Here is a 22,491-nt window from a genome sequence, read left to right as displayed (position 1 = left end):
TCTTTGGTAACAGACATTTAAAAGCATCAGGATACTATACCCATATAATCCTACTGCCGTTTTCCCTCCATCCGTTCGTTAGCGGTATGTACAATACAAAACAACCTCAACATTCGGCTTTTTTTTTACAAATTCAGAATTTCGTTTTACAACGAATCATTTACGCTTCCAGGAATCGAATTACTCATAGATTGGAATTTCCTCTTTCGGGTTTTATTTATTTTTTTTTATTGCTTTCTTCATTTTCCACGCCAGAACGAAAAAACCCTTGTGGAGAGTATTTTCGGTATGTCGTTTGCCGCGTTTTGACTACCTCAGCTGGTTGTGGATTTATTCGAGGATTACTCGTTTCAGATGTGGACGCGGTGTTTCAATACAAACAAATAAAGATTTTTCAAAGATGTTTGGTAATAGTTTTATAAAGAGAAAATTGAAAATTTTAGAAGAAATCGCGGAATTTCTATTATTGCTCTATTTCTCTCTATGAATGTTTTCCGATTGGAACACCGAACCCCATCACGATTGGTTTTTTGTTTCAAACCTTACCGTTCAACTCATGGAATTAATTATTTCCCCCCCCCCCATTCCGAATCAATCCTCTTGTACTCGGTTACTCCGATTCCGATTGACGAGACCTACGTTTGGCAGCACGGTTGTTCGCTCCAACCGGGAGTGGTTTGCTTGCATTTTAATTAAATTAATCCGATCACGAGTCGGCTTGTGGCCACCAAAACCAAGGTAGCCAACATGGTTCCTTCGGGAGGAATTTTGCGGTTGGTGCCACTGTGTCCCCCGTTCGAGGTGGGACGCCCGCCACCCTGGTTGTTAGCGTTGCTGTTCGGCCGTGATACTTTTGCCCGAAGATCCGCATCGACCATGTTGGTGGACTCGTGATCGTCCATCGCCGGCAGCTCGATCATGTTGGGCTGACTGCCATCCTGCATCGGCTCGGTCACCATGTTGGTGTGGATGTTGCGGCACTTGTTGGCCGGTTTCCAGTAGCGGGTGATGTTGCTACCGTACGATTCCATTTCGATGCCCTGGAACGAGTGGAAAAACGAGAGAAAATTGTAAACGATTGGGAATTAAAAATTTCATCACGTTTTCGGTGCTTCGGGGTGTACGAAAGTAGAAAATCAAACTGCATTCAGGGTTGTAGCGCAATGTCACATTTTGCTCGACTACCAAAGAGTGATTCAATCGACCTTGGATACACCCTAGGTATTGCAGTCACAGTATCATTCGTTACCGGGCTTCTATAGCTAGATATAGATGGACGGTCAAGCTTCCAGCGTGGTTGAAATTGAAAGTTTCAAAAAACCGTTTATCTGCACCTTGAAGCGAAAAATGATACTGCTTGAATTACGCGATAAAAAAATCTGCAGCTTTGTAGATGCTCCGCCGAAAACTTGTTCCTTTCTAACCAACCCCGGAATCCCTGGACCTGGAGCAATGAATTGCAGGATGCTAGTTGATACAAGTTGGGACCACCTTTCTGGGACGAATACCAATTTTCTCCTTCGTTCTGAGAATCTAAGGAGCAGGAAGGCAAAAAACGCGGTCACTGTTGACTGTGGAAGAGACTAACCACTTAAGAGATGAAATTTCAGATCCGACCAGTCAGTGACTACAGATGAGAGACTGATGATGCCGGTTCGTGGGTTGGGAAGTTTAAAATGTTCCCTCTGGTGCTGGTCCGATAAGTGAGGTGTTAGTTTCGGTGGGAAAAGAAAAGTTGAGCGAATTAAACGCGATAGTTTGATGTTTGAGTTCGACCGCAATCATCGTGCACGGATGCACATTTTATTTTGGCTGTTGATTCTTTATTTATTTGAGTTAGGGACAATGTGATTTTTCAACCATATAAAGAAATGATTAACAACACTAAAAGTCATCAAAAAAGGAAGGGGGCTCCATTATGCCATTTAATAATATAAGCATTTTAGGATAATAAATATTAATTTTAACATAATATCTCATCAGTTTAGGATCAACTGTTATGGCAAGATTTTAGAGCCCTGGTTATGACGAGACGCGTTGGGCCCCAGAGCTTTCATTACTGGCGGGCCTTGGTACTTACTTAAATATCGATTAGGGTAATGGTATGTATTGTACTGTTTGAATCAAATCATTTTGAGCCTGTTACTGTTGGTCGGATTCGTAATATTTTAGTATATAGTACTTCTATAAAAATGAGTAAAATATGGCTGTACTGCACAAAAGCATAGAAGTTATCGTTTTCAAAGGCATTTCTATCCGTCCAACTCCGTGAGCAAGATTGAGCATTTTCTGATGCTGCTAGGTAAAAGGTTACCTAGGGCAGAAATTTATGCTTATAATGTTATCTAATGGAGAATTCACCATGAAGTTTGTTACTACAAATAATTGTAGACACAACAATGAACAGAAAAAGTCAACTACAAGATTTTCGAAGATACGCAATAGAAATTTGATTAAACGACCTGTCGATAACAATGAAGTAGACAGAAAAAATGAACCGGAAACGGTGACAATTCACCTTTTATTGGACACAAAGATATGTCCTCAAGCAGGAAACGAACCTGCGATCTCCCAGTCTCTAGTTGGGTGCGTTAACCATTCCGTCATCGAGGATTCTCAACAGTATCGTGATCCCCACCACGCTCCCAATACCTACAGTGGACCTCTCTACCACCAATACCTCTCATAAGCGATTCGTAACCGCCCCTTCTCAGTTTAACAACACGTTTCGACGGATCTTTAATCCAAACAGTTTAAAAAATCCATACTTCTGAGATTTTCAATTTGTGGCCTGAATTTTTTGCTGGACACATAATGGTTAGCAACGTAATTAGAAGTACGCCTACCTCGATTGTGTCATCACCTATTTTAACTTCAACTTGACGCATTTTTTCACCGTGTATTAAAACAATCGGTAAACCACTAATTTTAAAGATGTGTGTGTGTAGCATTATGCCTGATATTTGGTTTTGACATTTGCTCTTCAGTTGTGAGAATGGCATCACGCATTGAGATAATCCGATTTACTGGCACACCATGTTGGCCAAATTGTTGAATGAGGCTAAATTAACTGTCACCAACAAGCTGCAAGTGTTTACAATCGTGCATCGAGCTAAATACGAGCCGAAATGTGGGCGTACAAGAAGGTGCTGACTTCAAATCATAACGATAAGAGAAACAAGTCGGTCAGAAAGCGTTCGCGGGAGCTGTAGATGAAGATGCTAACGAAATTTTATTGAGTGGTACTGGATGACGAAACTTACGCCAAAGCAGATTTCCTGGACAGGAATAATATTCGTCGACCGGAAGAGGAAAGGTGGCAGAGTTTTTCAAAGATATTAAGCTGTCGATGTTTGCAAAGAAATATCTCGTGTGGCAGGCTATCTGCTCCTGTGGCTTGAAGAGCGACATTTACATCGCAACCGGGACCATCAACCTGGAAACCTTTTATGCAGGAGTGTCTGGAAAAACGTCTTATTCCTTTCCCCAAGTAACACAATTGTTCCGTTCTGTCCAGGCGGTATCCAAGAACATGAACTCTTCCTGTTGTTCCGCTCAACAGTAAAAAAAACATTGGGCAATTGGCGTTCTGCGGTGAGGAAAATGACCAAGAAGACCGTGCAAAACTTGATGGAAGTAGCCGAACGAAAGTCCCGGCAATTCGCATTCGCTAGAAAGGAAGCTTGAGAAAATATGTTTTCTTTATACTGTATGAATTGAGCTTGCGAAAGTGATGGCGCCGGTGGTTGAGTGGTACGCGTAACCGACACTCAGGTGAAAAATCTGTGGTCACATCTTCCTTCAGAACGGAAGTTAAAAAGTTGGTCGCGGTCCATGTATAGGATGGGCCGATAACTGGGTTCCACATGGTGGACTCATCTCTGGCGTCGATGATTTGGCACTCAGTGCGGACAGAGGCCGACGAAAAATGAAAAAAAAAACTTGCAAAAAAGCATGGTTTCATATCATAATAAACAATCCCATTCTTGTTTGACCAATTTTTGATCAAGACACCTCTTACAGTTTATAGAATGCTAATAAATTGAAATCAGTGTTTATGCTTCGTGCTTAAGATAAGTCTTATATCAAAATTGTGAAATACTTGAGTTTTAGTGAAATAAAAGCTTGAAGCGAGCGCCTCAATATAGGAAACAAAATACACTCCAAAAAATAATGAAAATAAATGCGAATGTAAACATACAAAGCTTGAATCAAAAATATGATTGAAAATTAAGTTGAATTCGATGCACTCAATGAGAGTATCAGAAAGCAGCATATGATTTTACACTTTCGTTCGTCATTTATTTTACAGAAATATGGGATTAAAAATACATTTAAGAGCATTGGTTTGCCGTTTAATAAAACTGTAATTTCCAATCAACGTGTAAAATTACCATAAATATCGCTGAAAAAAGCACGACAAGTTGTGTGTATTTGTGTTGGAACTTAATTTTACATTTATATTCATGCTCCAAATATGTGCATGAAAATAAATTCAAAATTACAAAATATTTTTTTTCTGTGTAAATTTATGACCCCCTGCATATTTTGGACTTTTTTCATACATTTATTCCCTCTACTGTCAATCCATTCAGATTTGCTTGGTTTGATGAAGGTTTTAAAGTCAAAGGTTAAGTTTGAGTTTCAAATTGGATCTAAGCGTACAAATTAATAGTTTTCCAGTGATCTAATAATTTTGTGTCTATTTGGGTTATGAATTTTATGTATTTGAAATGATCAATTTATAAAGTTAACTTAGAAGTATAAATTAAATAGTGCCGAAAATATACCGCAAAATAGAGGTAGTGGATAATGATCAGTTGTCGACACCCACTCGTAACTTTTGACAGAAAGCAGACATGGTCATTCTGATAAATATTATTCGTGTGTTATATTCACACGTTCTTTTCGTGTCAATTGCAGAAGCAAACAGATTCCATTCTACAAACAAAATATTTTTTGAACAAGTGAAAATTGATCTCAAAAGTTTGCTTACTGGCACAAATCCCCGACTATGTACGGGGAACGTGCCATTTGAGCCAATATATTCTGATTCCTGATTGCTTGCTGTTATAAAATGAAGCTAATAATTCAAAAAAGTTCGCTTTGAATATTCATGAAGTGAATTCCTTCTATTTTGTGATTCAACATTAAATGGCACCGAAATATTCGCTACATTTTTTTTCAATTTTAAAAAAGGCTACTAAAATCGGTTCTTGGCACCCAAACATGGTCGATTGTCGGCAATCCCTTTCATTGTGGCAAATGATGAATGCTCTGTAACTCAATCGATGTGGATGTTTTCGGCGCGGTTTTTTAGTCGATGCTGAAAATCTATGTCCGAAGCCATTTTGAAATCCAAGATGGCGACATCTTCTCTATTCTATCCACATGTATATTTGTATGGTGGTGAATATCAATTTTGGATATGTACACATCCTTCTATTGAGAAATTCGACGAAGATCCGTCCGAAAATAATTAAAATCCTGACCGACCATCTTAGATTCCTATGAAACTTTACACATTTCATCGGCATGGAAGAATAAACATTTTCCACAATCAGTAAGATTATTTTGACTCAAGAGCAATTTTTCAAAAGATCGTAAACATTTCTACGTGCATTAATTTCAATCTTTTTTTGTTCGATTACTGTAATCTATACAGCAGAACTTTCTGAGAACGAGTTTCAGGGAATGCATATTTATGTAAGAAAAAAAATACAATGAGTAAAATGTCATTTTTCACAAAAACAAAAATTAGTGTTAAAAATTTAAATTGCAAAAAACCCATTTTTTTCTAATTTTTAATATTTTGTAAAAAAAAACTAAAGAGAAAAAAAAAATATTTTGAATGTGATTGTATGATGGAGAACTTATAATTAAAAAAGTTTTTCTAACAATAACTTTATAAATGTTTTTAAATTTCATACTAATTGACATACAAAACTAATTTTATTACAGAATATAATTTTTAGTCTTATTTTAAATCAAAATGTATTTAACAAAAATCTTCCAAAATGCGATAGTTTTAGAGATTTTTGTAATTTTGTTCCAACAAAAACAGTTAATTCGTGTGATTATGTCCTTTTTAAAAGTTATTCGCGTTACCCCATCATAAAATGTCAAAAATCTAATGTTAATCGTTTTAAAGACGTAAAAGAACTTTTTCAGTGTATTTGAATCATGGAGAAGCATTCAGTAAAAAAAAAAAATCCTAACAACTTTTGCCATATTTTTATAATTCATACTATTTGCACTCAAAAATACAATTTTCTTTTTGAATATGATTTTAAACGCGATTTTGAATCCAAATGCTAATAACAAAATTTTTCTCAGATGTAGTAGTTCTCGAGATATTTCAAATTTCGTTTTAACATCCTAATACTTTCGGTTTCTTACGACCTTTTTTGAAGTTATTCGCATTTCTCCATCAACAATAATAAGTTTTTAAAAGGCCCATTTCCTGTAACTTTCTGTTTGACATCAAGGTGATATTTGACTATTTGAAAGTTATACGAAAACAATCAAAATACTATTCCATCCATCCTGTTCGGGCTCACATAGTAGTTGTGCCAAATGCCGGTGACGTAGAACAGTTTTGGAAACGCACCTCGCATTTGGCGCAACTCTCAATTGATGACAAACCTATACCGCCAAAAGGTTACTCGAGCAGTTAATTGTATGCAAGATGTAGCACGCAAGGTGTCCACACAATCGTGTGATATATTTTCTGGCAGTCCTTGTCCACCCACCGTAGAGTTTCGATCGTCATATATAACTATGTCCCAGCGTGCAATAGAGCTTAATTTAATTCCGTGAAAGTATTTGAACCTGTGCCGCAGAAGATTATCCTCCATCCTCCAGTGCTCACGTTATGTGAATTAAGTTTATGATAAACTGACAGTAACCTAGGAAGTCGGAACGGAAGTCCCAGATTCTATTCCGGAAGTTACCGTCCGCCGTTTATGTGCCAGTGGAAAACCCCGCCTTCCCGAGCCTCGTCCAACAGGGTCTTATGATTAAAGTAAATAGCTCGATCATATTTTGAATGTTTTCGTATAGCTTTCAAATGGTTTACAATATCATCTTGATGTCAAAAAGAAAGTTACAGAAAATATTATGGTCCTTTTGAAAAACTTATTATTGTTGATGGAGAAATGCGAATAACTGTTAAACAAAATTTGAAATGTTTCGAGAACTACTACATTTCAGAAAATTTTTGTTATTAGCATTTTGATTCAAAATAGCGTTTAAAATCATATTCAAAAAGAAAATTGTATTTTTGACTGCAAATAGTATGAACTATAAAAATATGTCAAAAGTTGTTAGGAATTGTTTTTATTGAAAGCTTCTCCATGATTCAAATACACTGAAAAAGTTTCTTTTAGGTTTTTAAAACGATCAACATTAGATTTTTGACATTTTATGATGGGGTAACGCGAATAACTTTTAAAAGGGGCATACTCACACGAATTAACTGTTTTTGGTTGAACAAAATTCCAAATATCTCGAAAACTATCACATTTTGGAAGATTTTTGTTACACATATTTTGATTTAAAATAAGACCAAGAATTATATTCTGTAATAAAATTAGTTTTGTATGTCAATTAGTAAGAAAATTTAAAAACATGTATAAAGTTTTTGTTAGAAAAACTTTTTTTATTACAAGTTCTCCATCATACAATCACATTTAAAATATTTATTTTCTCTTTAGGTTTTTTTGACAAAATAAAAAAAATAAAAAATTGGGTTTTTTTGCAATTTAAATTTTTAACACAAAATTTTGTTTTTATGAAAAATGACAACATTTTTTTCAATGTATATTTTTTACGTACATAAATATTCATTCCCTGAAACTTGTTCTCAGAAAGTTTTGCTGTATAAAATACAGTAATCGAACTAAAAAATTGATATTATTGTACGTAGAAATGTTTACGCCCTTTTGAAAAATTGCTGTTGTATCAAAATATTGCAATTGTCAGAGAAAATAATGGAGATTCATAAACCGAACACAACTTCAAAATTTCGTTCGAATCGACGGTGATCATATTTTGTGGTCGGCCGGTTTCAGGAAAGTTTACGGGCCTTTTGAAAAACCTATTATTGTTGATGGAGAAACGCGACTAACTTATGAAAAGGTCGTAATAAAACAAAATAATTGCGTTGTTAAAACAAAAGTTAAAATATCTCGAGAACTACTACATTTTAGAATATTTTTGTTAAGAGCATTTCGATTTGAAATGGCGTTTAGAATCATATTCAAAAAGAAAATTGTATTTTTGACTGCAAATAGTAAGAATTATAAAAAAAAGTCAAAAGTTGTTGTTAGGAAAACTTTTTTATTGAAAGCTTCTCCAGGATACAAATACACTAAAAAAGTTGCTTTTACGTCTTTAAAACGATAAGCATTAAATTTTTGACATTTTTTGATGGGGTAACGCGAATAACTTTTAAAAAGAGCATAATTACACGAATTAATTGTTTTTGAAGGAGCAAAATTTCAAATATCTCGAAAACTATCGTATTTTGGAAGATTTTTGTTAAATGTATTTTGATTTTAAATGGTGCTTAGAATTATATTCTGTAATAGAATTACAATTTTGTATGTCTATTAGTATGAAATTTAAAAACATGTACGAAGTTATTGTTAGGAAAACTTTTTTACCGATTTTTTCTCCATCATGCAATCACATTCAAAATGTTTCTTTTCTCTTTAGGTTTTGGTAACAAAATATAAAAAATTTAAAAAAATGGGTTTTTCGCAATTTAAATTTTTATCATAAATTTTTGTTTTTTTGAAAAATGACACAACATTTTTTTCAGTGTATATTTTTTCAGACAGAAGTATTCATTCCCTGTAACTCGGTCTCAGATAGTTTTGCTGTATAAAATACAGTAATCGAACAAAAAAAAATTGAAATTCATACACGTAGAAACGTTTACGCCCTGTTGAAAAGTTGCTCTTGAGTCAAAATAATCTTATTACCTGTGGAAAATATTTAGTCTTGCGTGACGGTAAACGTGTAAAGTTTCATTGGAATCTAAGATGGTCGGTCACGATTTTAAAGATTTTCGGCCGGATCTTCGTGGAATTCCTTACAACCTTTGCAAACTAAGAATATCTACATTGCATGTTATCTCGCCAAGGGAAAGTTAATATTTTGAATTTGCAAGCTTCTACCATCTTGGTTTTTAGAATGACGGCAAATATCAATTTCAGAACTCAAGAGTTCTTCTCGAAACCAAATATTTCGATAAGTAACCATCAAGTATGTACTAGTATATACGGACAATAGTATAGTAAATCGATCAACGGCGAGAAAAAAAATTATATACCATTTTTTTAGAAATTTGGATAAAGCAAATTGATAAAAACTTGTGTGCATTATAATGTATCATTTCAATAACATTCTGTTATGTTTTCATCTAGAAATATCGACAAGCGACTCGGTGACGAAGCTTTTTGTGGAACATGGAAAAAACACGATTTGCCGTGTTAAGCGCCATTCAAAAACTATTCAACCGATTTATTTCAAATTTTGTATACACGTTCTATATATAAAATACCTAACCCATATGTTGAGTTTTTGAGATAAATTTTCAATTAGGTGTGTCGACCCGCCAGAGCAACAGCGAATCCTTTGATTGCCTTCGTTGGTCCAGAACCAGTTCCACCATTATCGACAAGTTGGATAAAGCACAATATTCGGGGGGGGGGACGGCGGGGTACCTAGCGTTCGAACGGGGCTAAAGGCTAGTTTACAGTTCGGGAAATGGATCACGGGATTTCGCACGGGATTTGCGTCGGGATTTGATCAGGGAAAATTTCCCGCTGAGATCTCTCCAAACTGTCAAACCAAAAACTCTGCTGCTTCTTAAAAATACAAACTGTATCCAACTTGCAGCGAATTGTAAACTTTATAAAAATACTATTTTCCCCGTCGGAAACAATTTGTGTTGAATTGTTCCCGGCCGGATTTCTGTGTGGAGAGTTTTAAAATCCCGTGATGTTTCCCGCGGTTGGGTTTACACTTCAGGAAAACTGTCATTTTTGTGTAGACTTATTTCCCGTCACGGGATTTGAAATCCCGAGCTCCATTTAAAATACACAGGGACCCAAATCCCGTGACACGTTTTCCGGACTGTAAACTAGCCTTAACCCACAATTCACACGTCCTTATTTTATCCATCGTATTAGAGTTATACAGCCTTATTGTGTGTTACGCCGGATCCCATTTTCGAACGAATATGGTTGGATCGAAGCAGGCTGCCGTTTGATTTTGTTGTCGTTACTGAGAATGCAAATCATATTCGTTCGAAAAAGTGATCCGTAGTAATGTAGAAAAAGGGTGATAGTGTCTTAGGCAAAGTTGTTGTGTGACATCTAGCACTTCATTTGATCATTTCATATTCATATCAACTTTTTAATAGAACGAGATAGAAAGATGGTGTCTACCGCAAAATTGTATGTTAGGTAATTGTAAATATATCTTCTGCAGATACCAACTTTGTAAGTCCTACAAATTTTGAAATATAGCGCATTTTTGAAAACATAATCTGTAAGTAAATGTTTCAACTTAAACCTTCTCTATCTCGAAACATACAGCACCTACAAAGTTTGCATCTTGAGAATATATGTTTAAAATGATTGGACCTACAACCTTCTCGAAGACACCACGTTTCTATCTAGCTTTATTAAAATAGTTGATAACAGCGCCGCCCTAGCGACTGAAGTCTGAACTAGTATGATTCAACCAAATAAAGCGCTAAATGCGATACAGTAACTCTTTCGAAAACACTATAACTCTATAACGAAAGGTAATAATTGATTCCACGTTTTTCAACTTTCTGACCACAATGTACCGTTGTTCTCTTAATCCCTTATTGCTCGGTCAACTTTCAGTCGAATTTTCGAAAAATATGCTCAATAATACATATTTGGGCAACAAATATATACTATCTAGAAAATAGCCATGCATAGCAAGTGTGTGAGCGGCCCTTACTTTCAAGAACGACTGTTTTTGCCGAAACGTCAACGTACAATGCAATCCAACTAAAACAGTACTATATCGAGTTTACCGATATGTGAGCTGCAACACAAAATTTACTGATTGCGAACCGATGGACTACTTTTTCTTAAAACCTCGGAACACGAGCGAGAAAACTTGTATTTTTATAAGACGCAATGTGAGGTTACCCCTTTTTGGACGCCAGCTAGTACTGGGGTTACCTCCATGGCTAACTTTGACTGATATTGCAATAATATCGATTTCGGAAAAAATGTGGGTTAGCCCTTTTTAGACGCCATCCATTCATCTAGTCTAGACCAAGTAGGTGAATCGGACATCTCTAGGAATTAAGCTGCCCACTTTCTCGCTCAAGGAGTCCACAAGTAATAGTCTTATTAAAATAACAAATTTTTCAAAAGCATTCATTGAATGTGTCGGAAACGTAGTTACTAGAGTTGTCTGGTTCTGCATTCTTCTGTTGAATCTCTTGGTATCGCAATTCACTGTTTCTTTCTTTTGAAAGACAGTGCCCTTAGTCTCAGGTATTATAAAAATCTTATTCATCTCAGTATTTTGCCATGAATAGTCTAACACATTGCGTCAAGTGTCGCTCGTTTTGATATCATTGGCTAGATGTTCAAAAGAAAGTTTTTTTTTTCAAAAGATGCAATTTAGCTTGCAACAGGATTGTATTGTATACAGTTATGAATTACTCACTCAGTAGCAGTGTTAAGTAGAAGTGGTGCCATAGCACCCGAATGGTGATGAAATCCGGTAAATATATGTTGACAGTTTCATCAATTATTTTCTACACGAGCTTTTAAACGGTTTATCGAAATATTTCCTTCCAACGCCTTTGATTCATGTAATATTTTTTTACTCAAAACCGAAAGTATAACATAAAAAGGGTCGGGAACATATTAAACTGAAAATGGCAGAATCATCTTTTGCCGGCAGTATAATCGCTCACTACAATTGGCTCATCCCCAGACAAATTGTTTGATGTGCACCGTTACTGCTCGGGTATAAGTCAGCCATAAAAGTGCCCCAAACGCAAAATAAAAGAGTGTTTGCCTTCAATGCCTGATGCCGTAGTTTAGCGTGTAGCGGAAAAAGCTCATTTCGCAAAGCACTCTCAATTTGACGCAGGAAGGCGTTGTGAAGGAAAATCTGAAGGTGAAAATTGCATACGCCTAAGAAAAAGAAAGTGGCGGTTAGTGTGCTCTACGTGGTGCCAACACACCGAAGGATCAAGACAAGAGTGCAGGTTGGATGCTGTATATGTAAATGGCTTTTGCACCAATGAAAATTAGAACACCTCGAAAGATCAAAGTAACCCAACCATGGCATGGATGATGGGACTCGGAAGGAGACCAAGCGAACCCGTACGAGTGTCATTAGATGCGAAAGCGAGAAACTGCGGAGTGGGCTGTAAAATTTTCCGCCATCCATTGCACTGTGTCGGTTCAATTCGTGATTAAATTCTGCACGAAGCCTGCCGGCGCGGCAAGGAAGCTGCAGCGTTCTCTGCGTACGTTTCGAACACAAAGTTGGTGCACCTCGTCCGCCTCAACGTTGTTTCAATGGGGTGAGGAAATGCATCACATCGCAATTTTCGTGATGGCGTGATTCAAAGTGGTTAAGTAGGTAATTGTTGGTGGTTTGATGTTTTCAACAGTTTTATTGTAACAGCCGTATTATATATTTACTAATCAGTATATTTTAAAATTATAGACAATGGCGATTCGTAATCTGAAAGCTAAATCTGTCGACCGATTGAAGGAAGCTTACAATTACATATTTTACCCTGCCAGCACTGACTGTTCGTACTGATTACCAACTAGTTCCGTAGCCAAACCCGTGTCAGTGTGGTTACTTCACCCACCACAAGTGAGTTTGCATAGTCTATGTATTTCGCGTTTGCCTCATTCTCTCTCTTCCTCTGTCTCTCGTTCTTGATTGCCTTCAACCTTACCCCGTTCAAAGAGTTCCTGAAGCATGTCCTCAGAATCCCTTCCTACTGCCACACTTAGTGCAGACAAAAAAAATGAAATGATGCCACCCCCAACGTGAAACTAAACTGGGAACACCGAGGGATTCTGTTCCGTTCTTTGCCCACTTTTTTCCTCATTTTATTGAGGTAGAGGATGACACAAAAGATCAAAGCGAAAATTTGCAAAATCGTAGAATTGAAAAATTGCCTTTTGTGTTTTGCATGTCTGAAGTACCGTTGCTTGTTTTGCCCCTCACGTCACTGTGTGTACTTGGTACTTGTATGAAGAGGGACAATCGCATCTATCTGATATCGTGTAGAATGCTCGAGATGGTTTTTCCTGTTTGCATTTTCGTACAGGAATGGTTTATTGGTTGTCGCTAGTTTACTGTTCACATCGCTGGCTGTTTTATATAATAAAGTAAAGGGACAAATTAAAATGGATTCGAAAATCGTTGGATGATGCTGACTTCTGTCCACTATATGCAGGCTCATTCTCGTTATGCTCTTCATTGACTTGTTCAATTCCATGAGCAATTGCCGTAGTAGATGCAGTGGTCCTTTGATGGATTGCACCACCACTAGAATGGGGCACTTGGTTGCGGCGCTACATCTATAAACGATTAATTTCCCTGTATAACAAATGTTCAACGAAGTCTCTCTGATGGTTAAAATATCAACATTGCTAAGTAAATTATCAGTTGCTGTATCTGAGGAATGAGCATTCAAGGATTGTACAATATAAGAACCATTTCAATGAAATTCAGTAATGCGTCGCTAATCGTCGGCAACTGATGATTTGATAGACGTTCTAGCTGTTCTCAGCTAAACAACACGGGATATATTGCTACCCAGAGGTGAAGGGAGGGTTGTTTTGTTGAGCTATTAAAAACGGAAAGCTCAACAGAACTAGAACATGATTGTTTGGCCCTGAAATGGACCGTTGGTTGTTTCATTGTGGGAACATATTAGAAGCCCGCTCACTGCGGATCCGGCGAGCTAGGTGGATGTCTTTCAGCAGGATGGTTACTCGCTCGGTATGGATGGCGCATTGATTCGTGTCCTAGAACAAACCAACCAGGTAGGATTCGCTGGCTTCAGGGGGAACCATTACGACTGTGCTTTGGAAGCGGTTTTGAGGTCCTGCTTAATCTCACGGACCAGATGCTGCAGGGGCAATGCGGTGAACGAGTAGTTTGTGGTTTAGTAGCTCCGTTGACTTTTGATAGCGACGAATTTTTTTGCAGCGCGACAGTTCTTGGACGGTGACGATGTGGTTTTTTAACGCCACCAGTGGCTGGGACACTTTGGCGAATAGTCTTTGTTGCCAACTGCTTGCGGGGAGCTTTTCCTACAGTAAATTTGTGGATGGTATGTTTGGTACGGGCCATGGCAAGAAAAAGGCTGCTCTGCCACTGCGGATGCTGGTAGTACAACGACGATCAAACGAATAATGCAGTGGCGTAGCCAGAAATTTGGAAATTATGGTGAAAACTTCCCGATGTTCACAAGCTCATATCTCATGCTTCCCTGTGCGTTTATTGATGACATTTAATCTGTAGGCCGGTATCGACTGGGTACTACCGTCTTCTGCAGTAGAAGCGAAATGAGAAGGTGCGAGTGCGCATGGGCACTATAGACAGAACTGAATACGTGAGGTTGCAAAGAAACTTCGCACGGCTGTCTTTCGACAAGACAGGAGACTGGGTCAAACGCAACAAGCCGCCAATAAAACAATACGTTACGAACTTTGCTTCTCTGGGTACGAACGAATCCTACACGATGAGCCGAAAACTCGCAACTTCAAAGCTGTCGCATTGTAGGACCTTTGCTTGGCGGGACAGAATGTGTGGAAAAGTGGTCAAGATGCGCCAACGTAGCAGACGATCACCGAAAGGATTTGTTTGGATCAAAGGCTATTTCTACAACTACAGCGTTGTCGATGTGCACTGCCCTCACGAAGCGAATCTCGAGAATGAGAAAGATTCAATTTATGGGCATTTTGAGCCCACGACAGAATGTGAAGCTCCTCATCAGTGACATGCACGCCACTCTTGAGATTACCAGATTAGCAAACTACCAAGTTCTAATGAGCAGAAATTTCTTCTCCGATATCACAAATATTCGCGCCTTCCGCAGTGCGAATATATATTCGGAATCGCTTACAGTAAGATCGAGATATCGAAGCGATGGAGCATTTGTACAGAACTACGAAATTTCTACGAGTAGGTAAATCGCTCATGCAAAGGCTATGTACCACAGGCCGACATATGAAGAGATACTAATGGAGACCTTCTCACGGTCTGTGTGAGCTGATCGATAAGAGTAATGACGAACATCGAAATAGCAGTAGATTACGAGAGTATCGCAAGAATCACCCTGGGGGCATGCGCAGGCGACGACAGATTCCCAGCGCAGGATATACCTAAGATTCATGAGGAGAATGGACGGTTGAGGACTGATAAAACCGCATGCAATGATTAACTGCCAATGTGAAGGAACAGATTTTACCCCAGGACTGGATGGATGTTTCATCTATAAAAAGGGTGTTAAGCGGGATTGCTGCAACTAGTTACCGAGCAATCACATTGCTGAAGGTGTTCTCCCAAATTCTTTATCGCCGCCAATCACCGTTAGCAAGCGAATTCTTTCAGAAAATTGGCATGTAATGCGCAAATGCGGATTCCCGTACAAACAATAGATCGAGTGATGTGTGTTGAGTATTAGAGATACTTTCGAATCCATTTGAAACTAGGAAAGGACTACGGCAAGGTGCGATAATAAGGAGGAGCGAGGATTGACATGAGTGGTTCGGTTTTTCGATAGAATGTTCAGCTTTTTAGTTTTGTCAGTAACGTTAATATTGTGGCACACAATGGTGGGGACGTACATCCGACTGACGGATGGAACAAAGCGAATGGAACTGGTCACAAATGCGTCAGACAGGAGGTTACGCCTCCCACCGAGTATATCGATTGATGGCGATGGTACCCAAGTAGCAATTGCAACTTGTTGAAAGTTTTAAATGTTGCACAACTGCTTAACAATATTTTTTATTGTTGGATATATTTGAAAAGAATTTCCACGGGTTTTTAAACTGATTGTGCAACTGTGTAACTATAGAGCTGGCCAATAGTTTTAATTATGCAAACATTAATAACAGATGTGAAACTAATCAGAAACTTTGCTAACTTGCACAAACAGTCTAACAAGTTGCAAATGCCTCTTTGTTTGCCATTCCACCCTAAAACAGAACTGTCCAACTACCCAGTGCTCGAAAAATGGCACAGCTATTGTTTTCATTATTTTGCTGCAATTAGGAACATGTTGCACAACATACAAACAAAGTGCGCTTTTTCCATAACATAGTTGTTACCAAGAGAGTTACAGATACTGTACAGTAACAAAGCGTGCTACTTGGGTATCGAGCTGGTTGACGAGTTCGTGTATTTGGGCTGATTAATGAACGTCAATAACAACAGAGAAATTTGGAAAGCTATCCTAGCAGGTGAACGTTGTTACTTTGGGATTCGAAAACCCTTCGAACGAAGAATGTACGACACCGCATGAAGTTAACCTTCTACAAATCGCTCATTACACCGGTTGTCCTCTCAAGAAACCTGGCTAATTCTGGCGGGAGACCAACGAGCTCTTAGTTTTTTTTTCGAATTGAACGTGTTGAGAACGATCAACAATGGAATGCGTATGAAAGACGGAATGTGGTGACGGCGTATGAACAACGAATTGCAACAGTAGCTTGGAGAACCACCCATTGTTCGTTCAGCGAAATTTGGGTAATGGTGAACAACTCGGTAAAATGGTTCTAGAAACTAATCCGACAGCTACAAGGAGAAGAGATCGCCCAAAATGAAGAAGACCTGAGGATTCTTCGTGCTCAGAGAGGTGACAGACAGCCATGGACAGAATGAACTGGAGACGACTTCTTGGTACAACAAAGGACAAGATGGTCTTAGACTTATTGGTAAGCACAGTATTTAAGTGAAAGTTTAGCAACAAGTTTCCCAACATAAAAAAACAACTGATACAATCATTTTAGTGACAAATCCTCCTAGAAATAATCATGAATAATCAACTTTTTAAAAAACCAGCAAGAGACTTGATGCTTTCAGCAAAGTTGTTGGGAATTTCAGTCAAAACATCTTTACCCAAGTAACAATTGAAGTTTAATAGCACGCTATAAGTACAACCTAAGTTTTATGACAGGCTATAAAACTACTATAAAACCACAATTGTTACCAGGGTATTGAAGATATGAAAGCTTTATGTATGTAGCATATCGAGATATAAAACTATATTTTTGAAAATGTTCTTAAATCCAGTTGTCTTCAATATTACTGTAAGCTTCAGAGACACATGGCTTGGATAAAATGTTTATTTTATTGTTTATTAACAGCAGAAGTGATTCATAATATACAATAATATCAGAATAACTTGTTTTGAAGGTTCACATTCGCAAATAGTCTAATATATCTCGATGCCCTGAATATGTGGTGCATTCATGTTTCAGCCACGTTATTTGTAATAAAATTCTCGAAAACTTTACTGAAGACACCAAGTATTTCGAGACTAAATTTGTCTGAAGAATTCATCCATCCATCTGCTAGGATTATCATCCATCCAGTGGCCAGTGTTGGTACAATTGCATTTTTAAGTCTTCATCAATAACAATATTTTCAAATGGGCTTTTCGATTGATGCGCACCATGGTAGTTCAATGCTTTGGCTTTGCACTTGCGAGCAGAAATTCATAAAACTGGGTATATTCCATTGACACTTCTGCTTGAAAGTGCAAAACCAGTGCTCTGTACTGCATCGGTGCACTGCCATTGAAAACGACAAAAGAATGTTGTAACTTTGAAAAGTAAAATAGTTGGCGAAGGAGAATATTTTCAATTTTTAATTCTTTTCGCTTTTGTTTTTTTGCCACGGAGCTGTACAATCTAATTAATATTCAGAGGTTGGAAGGGCATCTGAAAAGATTTAAAGGCAATGAGTTGAAGGAAGAAAGTTTAGAAAAGCGTGGAATAAGGTAATATGAGCAAGCTTACAGTTTCCCAGCGACTTAACCCTTTGTCTTTTACCGCAGAAGTCAGAATATTTTGGCATTTGAAATGCGAATCACCTGAGTCTACGGAGTATTTTATTTGATTCAATATTGTGTTTGACGCAGCAACTGTGTAATAGCTTGCTCATATGACTGTATTCCACACTTTTCTAAACTTTCTTCCTTGCTCTTACTTGAGTACCATGGCTCTTTTTATTGAAAAATATACTTCACACTTTCCAGTCCCTTGCCAATTAAATTTCGTCAGTGAAAAATTGACTCAATAGGGGAAAAAGGATGGAATGGTATCTTACGAATTAGTAGTTCCGCTGATTTTTGCAAGAGGCTCTCCATTCCGTTCGGCCACGAGTACTAGCATAATCAATACGTTGGCTTTCCTACACCAACTGGTATTGTAGTCTTTTGAGGAGATGCTCTTTTCGCGTCAAACAGCTCAATACGAATGATAACAGAAACAAATTTTTAGCAGATCTATGTTTAATTTTCATTTTTCCGCGTTATTTAAGGAAGATTTTTCAAAACACAGTTTTCTCATCATTAATGTAGGGGGATTGGGTCGAATCAGACCGCTGGCCAATTTGTACCCCCAGCTGTTTCTCAGTTGTGCTAATTAGGGTTCGTCGCGGTGCGGATGTGGGCGGTAAATGGATTGTCCGCACCGCAACCGCAAAAAAATAATGAAACCGCTCCGCTTACCGCAACCGCACTTTATTTACCGCACCGCACCGCGCGGTAATGCGGTAAATGCGGTAAAATTTTTATATTTTTAAAAATAGTGTTGAAAAATTGTTCATTTATGTAAATATATATACTGCCTATGATCGCAAGTCAGTACCATAAAGATAGGAAATCCCATAAAAAACGGGACAAATTTGCGATCGTGGGTAGTATAATAAAATGTTATTCTTATTCACACGAAATTTAACTTTAAGAGACTCCTCAGAATGTAATGTTTATGAAAAAATCAACTTTTGCATTTTCTATTAATAAAATTTCGTACATTTCAAGGCAAACATTATAAATTCAAAAACGTTCTACTGCAGTAATAGGAAAACTTTTATTTTAGCAATCCTTCAGTTAATTGAAAAAAGTTTAATAAAAATATAATAAGAAATGAAGTTGCATGATTTTTTCTTTAAATTTTCATATTTTCAAGTTTTTTGACATATGAAAATGATATGGATGATTTTCGCATTTACGTAGTAAAAACCACTGTTGAGGAGTAAAAGTGCCTAGAGCTATATTTATTAATCTAAATTTAAATGAATTCTTTAAGCCTAAATACTAAGTAAACTAAACCGGAATGAATTAAAACTAATTGCCTGAATTAAATAAACTTATAAATGCCCATCACCAAAAAAACCCGAACAAGTGTGTGTCACCTTACTAATTCTGCAATACAGCATAAACTGCGATAGCAAGACCGTACCGATCAATCAGACACCACACCAGCACACAGAAGAAATGATCGCTGCACCGTGTGAGACGGAATAGACAAATCAGCTGACAAAGGCAGTGGTTAATAATATCTCGATCGATGCAGTACCGTTCGTGCGTACCCCAGTGAAATCGGCCGTCGCGAGTGAAGGAATAAATAAATAAGCTTGTTGCGAATATTTTCACTGCAAGGTAACATTCCCGGGAAACTGCAAGTGAAGTGCAAGTTGTGAGCCGTATGTAATTAATGAATACACGGCAGTAGTAAAGTCCTTGCAGTGCAGTGTCGAGTAAAGAAAAGCAATCCCAAGTGAGTGAACAAAGGGCTGCAAGGCAGCATACCCATCCATAGAACGGGTAAAACGGGGACCTTAGTAGTGTAGTGAAGTGATTGCGATAAAACTGGGTGCTCACCAATGATCATCCTGGGCCGTCTCAGTAGATAGACGGAAGAAAATCCTCCGAACCCGGAACCCCATGTAAGTCGCCCAAACATTTGGTCCTTCGAACCGGATCGGAGGAAACCCCAACCAGTTGGATCGGTGCGGTGAGTACACCATTGGTATTTTCTGCTGACGCGACGCTACTGCATAGACACTGCCCGTCCCAGCCCCCATGCCTATTGATTAGGCCATTTTCGACGCTATCGTCCATCGCTGTAATTCAGTGCGAATTTTTACCATCGCAGCTGATTAGCGCCAAGGCGGAAACAGATTTTTTTGGAAAATTTCTGTTCTCGATAAAATTGCATGCTTTTGCTAAGGTGGTGGTGAGTGGCAATTTCGCGTAGATTGGTACGCTCGCGTCGGGAAGGATATTTCGTTCGATTTTCGTGCCATTCTCGGTCGTTCCGCGAAAAAGTGACATACCGCGACGGGAAGGATTTGTATCGTTCGATTTGTGTCATTTTTCGATTCCGTGTCGTGTAGGAACGGTACCCGCGCCGGGAAGGAGTTCGATTTTTTGATTTGTACCGTTTTCCCGTTTCCGATATTTAAAGTGGTGGTAGTGAAGATCAGTGAAGTGTACAGTAATGGCGACCAAGACAGAAAAGAAGCTGTCAGAGTACGTGATCCAACGAAAAGGGATCCTTGTAGTGCAGAAGGCAGTGGAGAAGTTTGCAGAAGATTTCGATTGCGATCGGGATGCCTGCCAAATTCCAATTCGCCTCGATTCACTTGACCGAATCTACAAGGAGTTCCTAGAGGTACAAGGGCAGATCGAGCTGTACGATAAGTCAGAGATGTTAGATACCCACCTGGAAGAGCGCATGGATTTCGAGACGCGGTATTGCAGAGTCAAAGGTTTTCTATTGTCGAATCGTGCTGCTGATCCCAACCAAACCATGCTGAACAGCACAATGGCGACCCCTGCTCACGTTTCTTCCTCGTTCCACCTACGCTTACCCAAGATCGACCTACCTAAGTTTAACGGCGATTTCTCGCGATGGCTCGCATTCCGTGACACATACACGTCGATGATCCACAGCAATGCAGATATTCCGACGGTTGCGAAGCTGCAGTACCTGCTGCAGTCGCTGGAGGGAGAAGCCAGGAAACCATTCGAGTCCGTAGACATTGAAGCAGATAACTACGCATCGACTTGGGAAGCATTGCTAAAGCGGTACGACAACAAGCGGTTCCTAAAGCGTCAGCTCTTCCGAGCTCTATATGATCTCCCACCGATCAATCAAGAAAGTCCCCAAGAAATTCATGTTTTGGTTGATGATTTCCACCGGCATGTGAGGGCTTTAGCAAAGTTAGGCGAACCAGTCCATTATTGGGACACTCCGTTGGTCAACCTCCTTTGTTACAAGCTAGATCCAACTACACTACGTGCTTGGGAGGAGAAAACCAGCAACAACGACGACGTAACCTACGATATGCTGATCGAATTTCTTTATCAACGTGCCCGTATGCTGACGTCCGTTATAACTGATCTGCGATATCGGTCACAACAACCGGTTACAGCCAAGGTGGCCGGTTCGATTCCAACCCCGAAACCATTCAAGGTGGCATACAAGGCAGCTACCGTTGAATCGAACTACAGTTCTCTGCCATGTCTCGCCTGTCCAGAGAAGCATTTACTCTTCCAATGTCCAGCATTTTCCGAGATGTCCGTCTGCCAGCGTCGTGAGCTGGTTTCCCAGAAACGCCTATGCTGGAATTGCTTCCGTACTGGACACCAAGCCAGGAACTGTACCTCCGTATTCTCCTGCCGTAACTGCCACGAAAAACACCACTCCTTGTTGCACGAGCCAGCACCGTCGAACATACAATCTACTCCTGTCGTGGCAGTAAGCCAGCCTATTCCCTCAACGTCCGCCATCGCTGGCCCTTCCAGCTCGGTGAATCCGAACAACCAAGTGAGCATGTCAGTCCAGGCTGAGCACAGTACAGTATTGCTAGAAACAGTTTGCCTCCTCGTCGTAGATCAGAACGGCAAGGAAATACCCGTACGTGCACTCCTGGATTCAGGATCCATGTGCAACTTAATAACCAACAAGCTTGCGAATTCCCTAAATCTTCGTCGCACCAAGGTGGATGTCGCAGTAGCTGGTATAGGTGACTCCACCAAGCAGATCAAGTGCCAATTGACTGCTAGGATCAAGTCGAAGTCGACACCGTACTCCACCAATCTTGAGTTCCTGATCCTCAAGAGACCGACGGTAAACCTTCCGACCGTTCCGATCGACACTTCCGCGTGGAAGCTTCCCGAGTTGTCGTTGGCAGACCCCAGATTCCATATTCCATCCGACATTGACATGGTTGTCGGTAGTGAAGCGTACCACGAGCTGCATCTTGGCAGCAAGCGTTCCCTGGGAGAGGGATTACCGTTGCTAATAGAAACAGTGTTTGGATGGACTGTTTCCGGGAAAATATCCATCGATCATCCCACCGTTCCCCGTGTCTGCCATCTAACCACTGTCGATCGAAGCTTAGATCAACCGATGCAGAAGTTCTGGG

General features: G+C 39.0%; 1 protein-coding gene across 1 annotated transcript in view; it reads right to left on the bottom strand.

Annotated features, from left to right (window-relative positions):
• Positions 1–577: 577 nt before the first annotated feature.
• The window catches only part of LOC131693197 (MOXD1 homolog 2-like), a 321,492-nt gene continuing 299,578 nt past the window's right edge, over positions 578–22,491 (bottom strand). The window contains exon 10 of the mRNA XM_058980829.1: positions 578–1,040. Within this exon, the coding sequence (XP_058836812.1) occupies positions 693–1,040 (348 nt within the window). The 3' untranslated portion in view covers positions 578–692. The remainder of the gene's footprint in view (positions 1,041–22,491) is intronic.

This window comes from Topomyia yanbarensis, chromosome 3 (genome assembly GCF_030247195.1).
Source record: "Topomyia yanbarensis strain Yona2022 chromosome 3, ASM3024719v1, whole genome shotgun sequence".
In the NCBI taxonomy this organism is placed as follows: Eukaryota; Metazoa; Arthropoda; class Insecta; order Diptera; family Culicidae; genus Topomyia; species Topomyia yanbarensis.
Note: the sequence above shows the minus strand (reverse complement) of the source record. Positions and strands in the feature narration are given on the sequence as shown.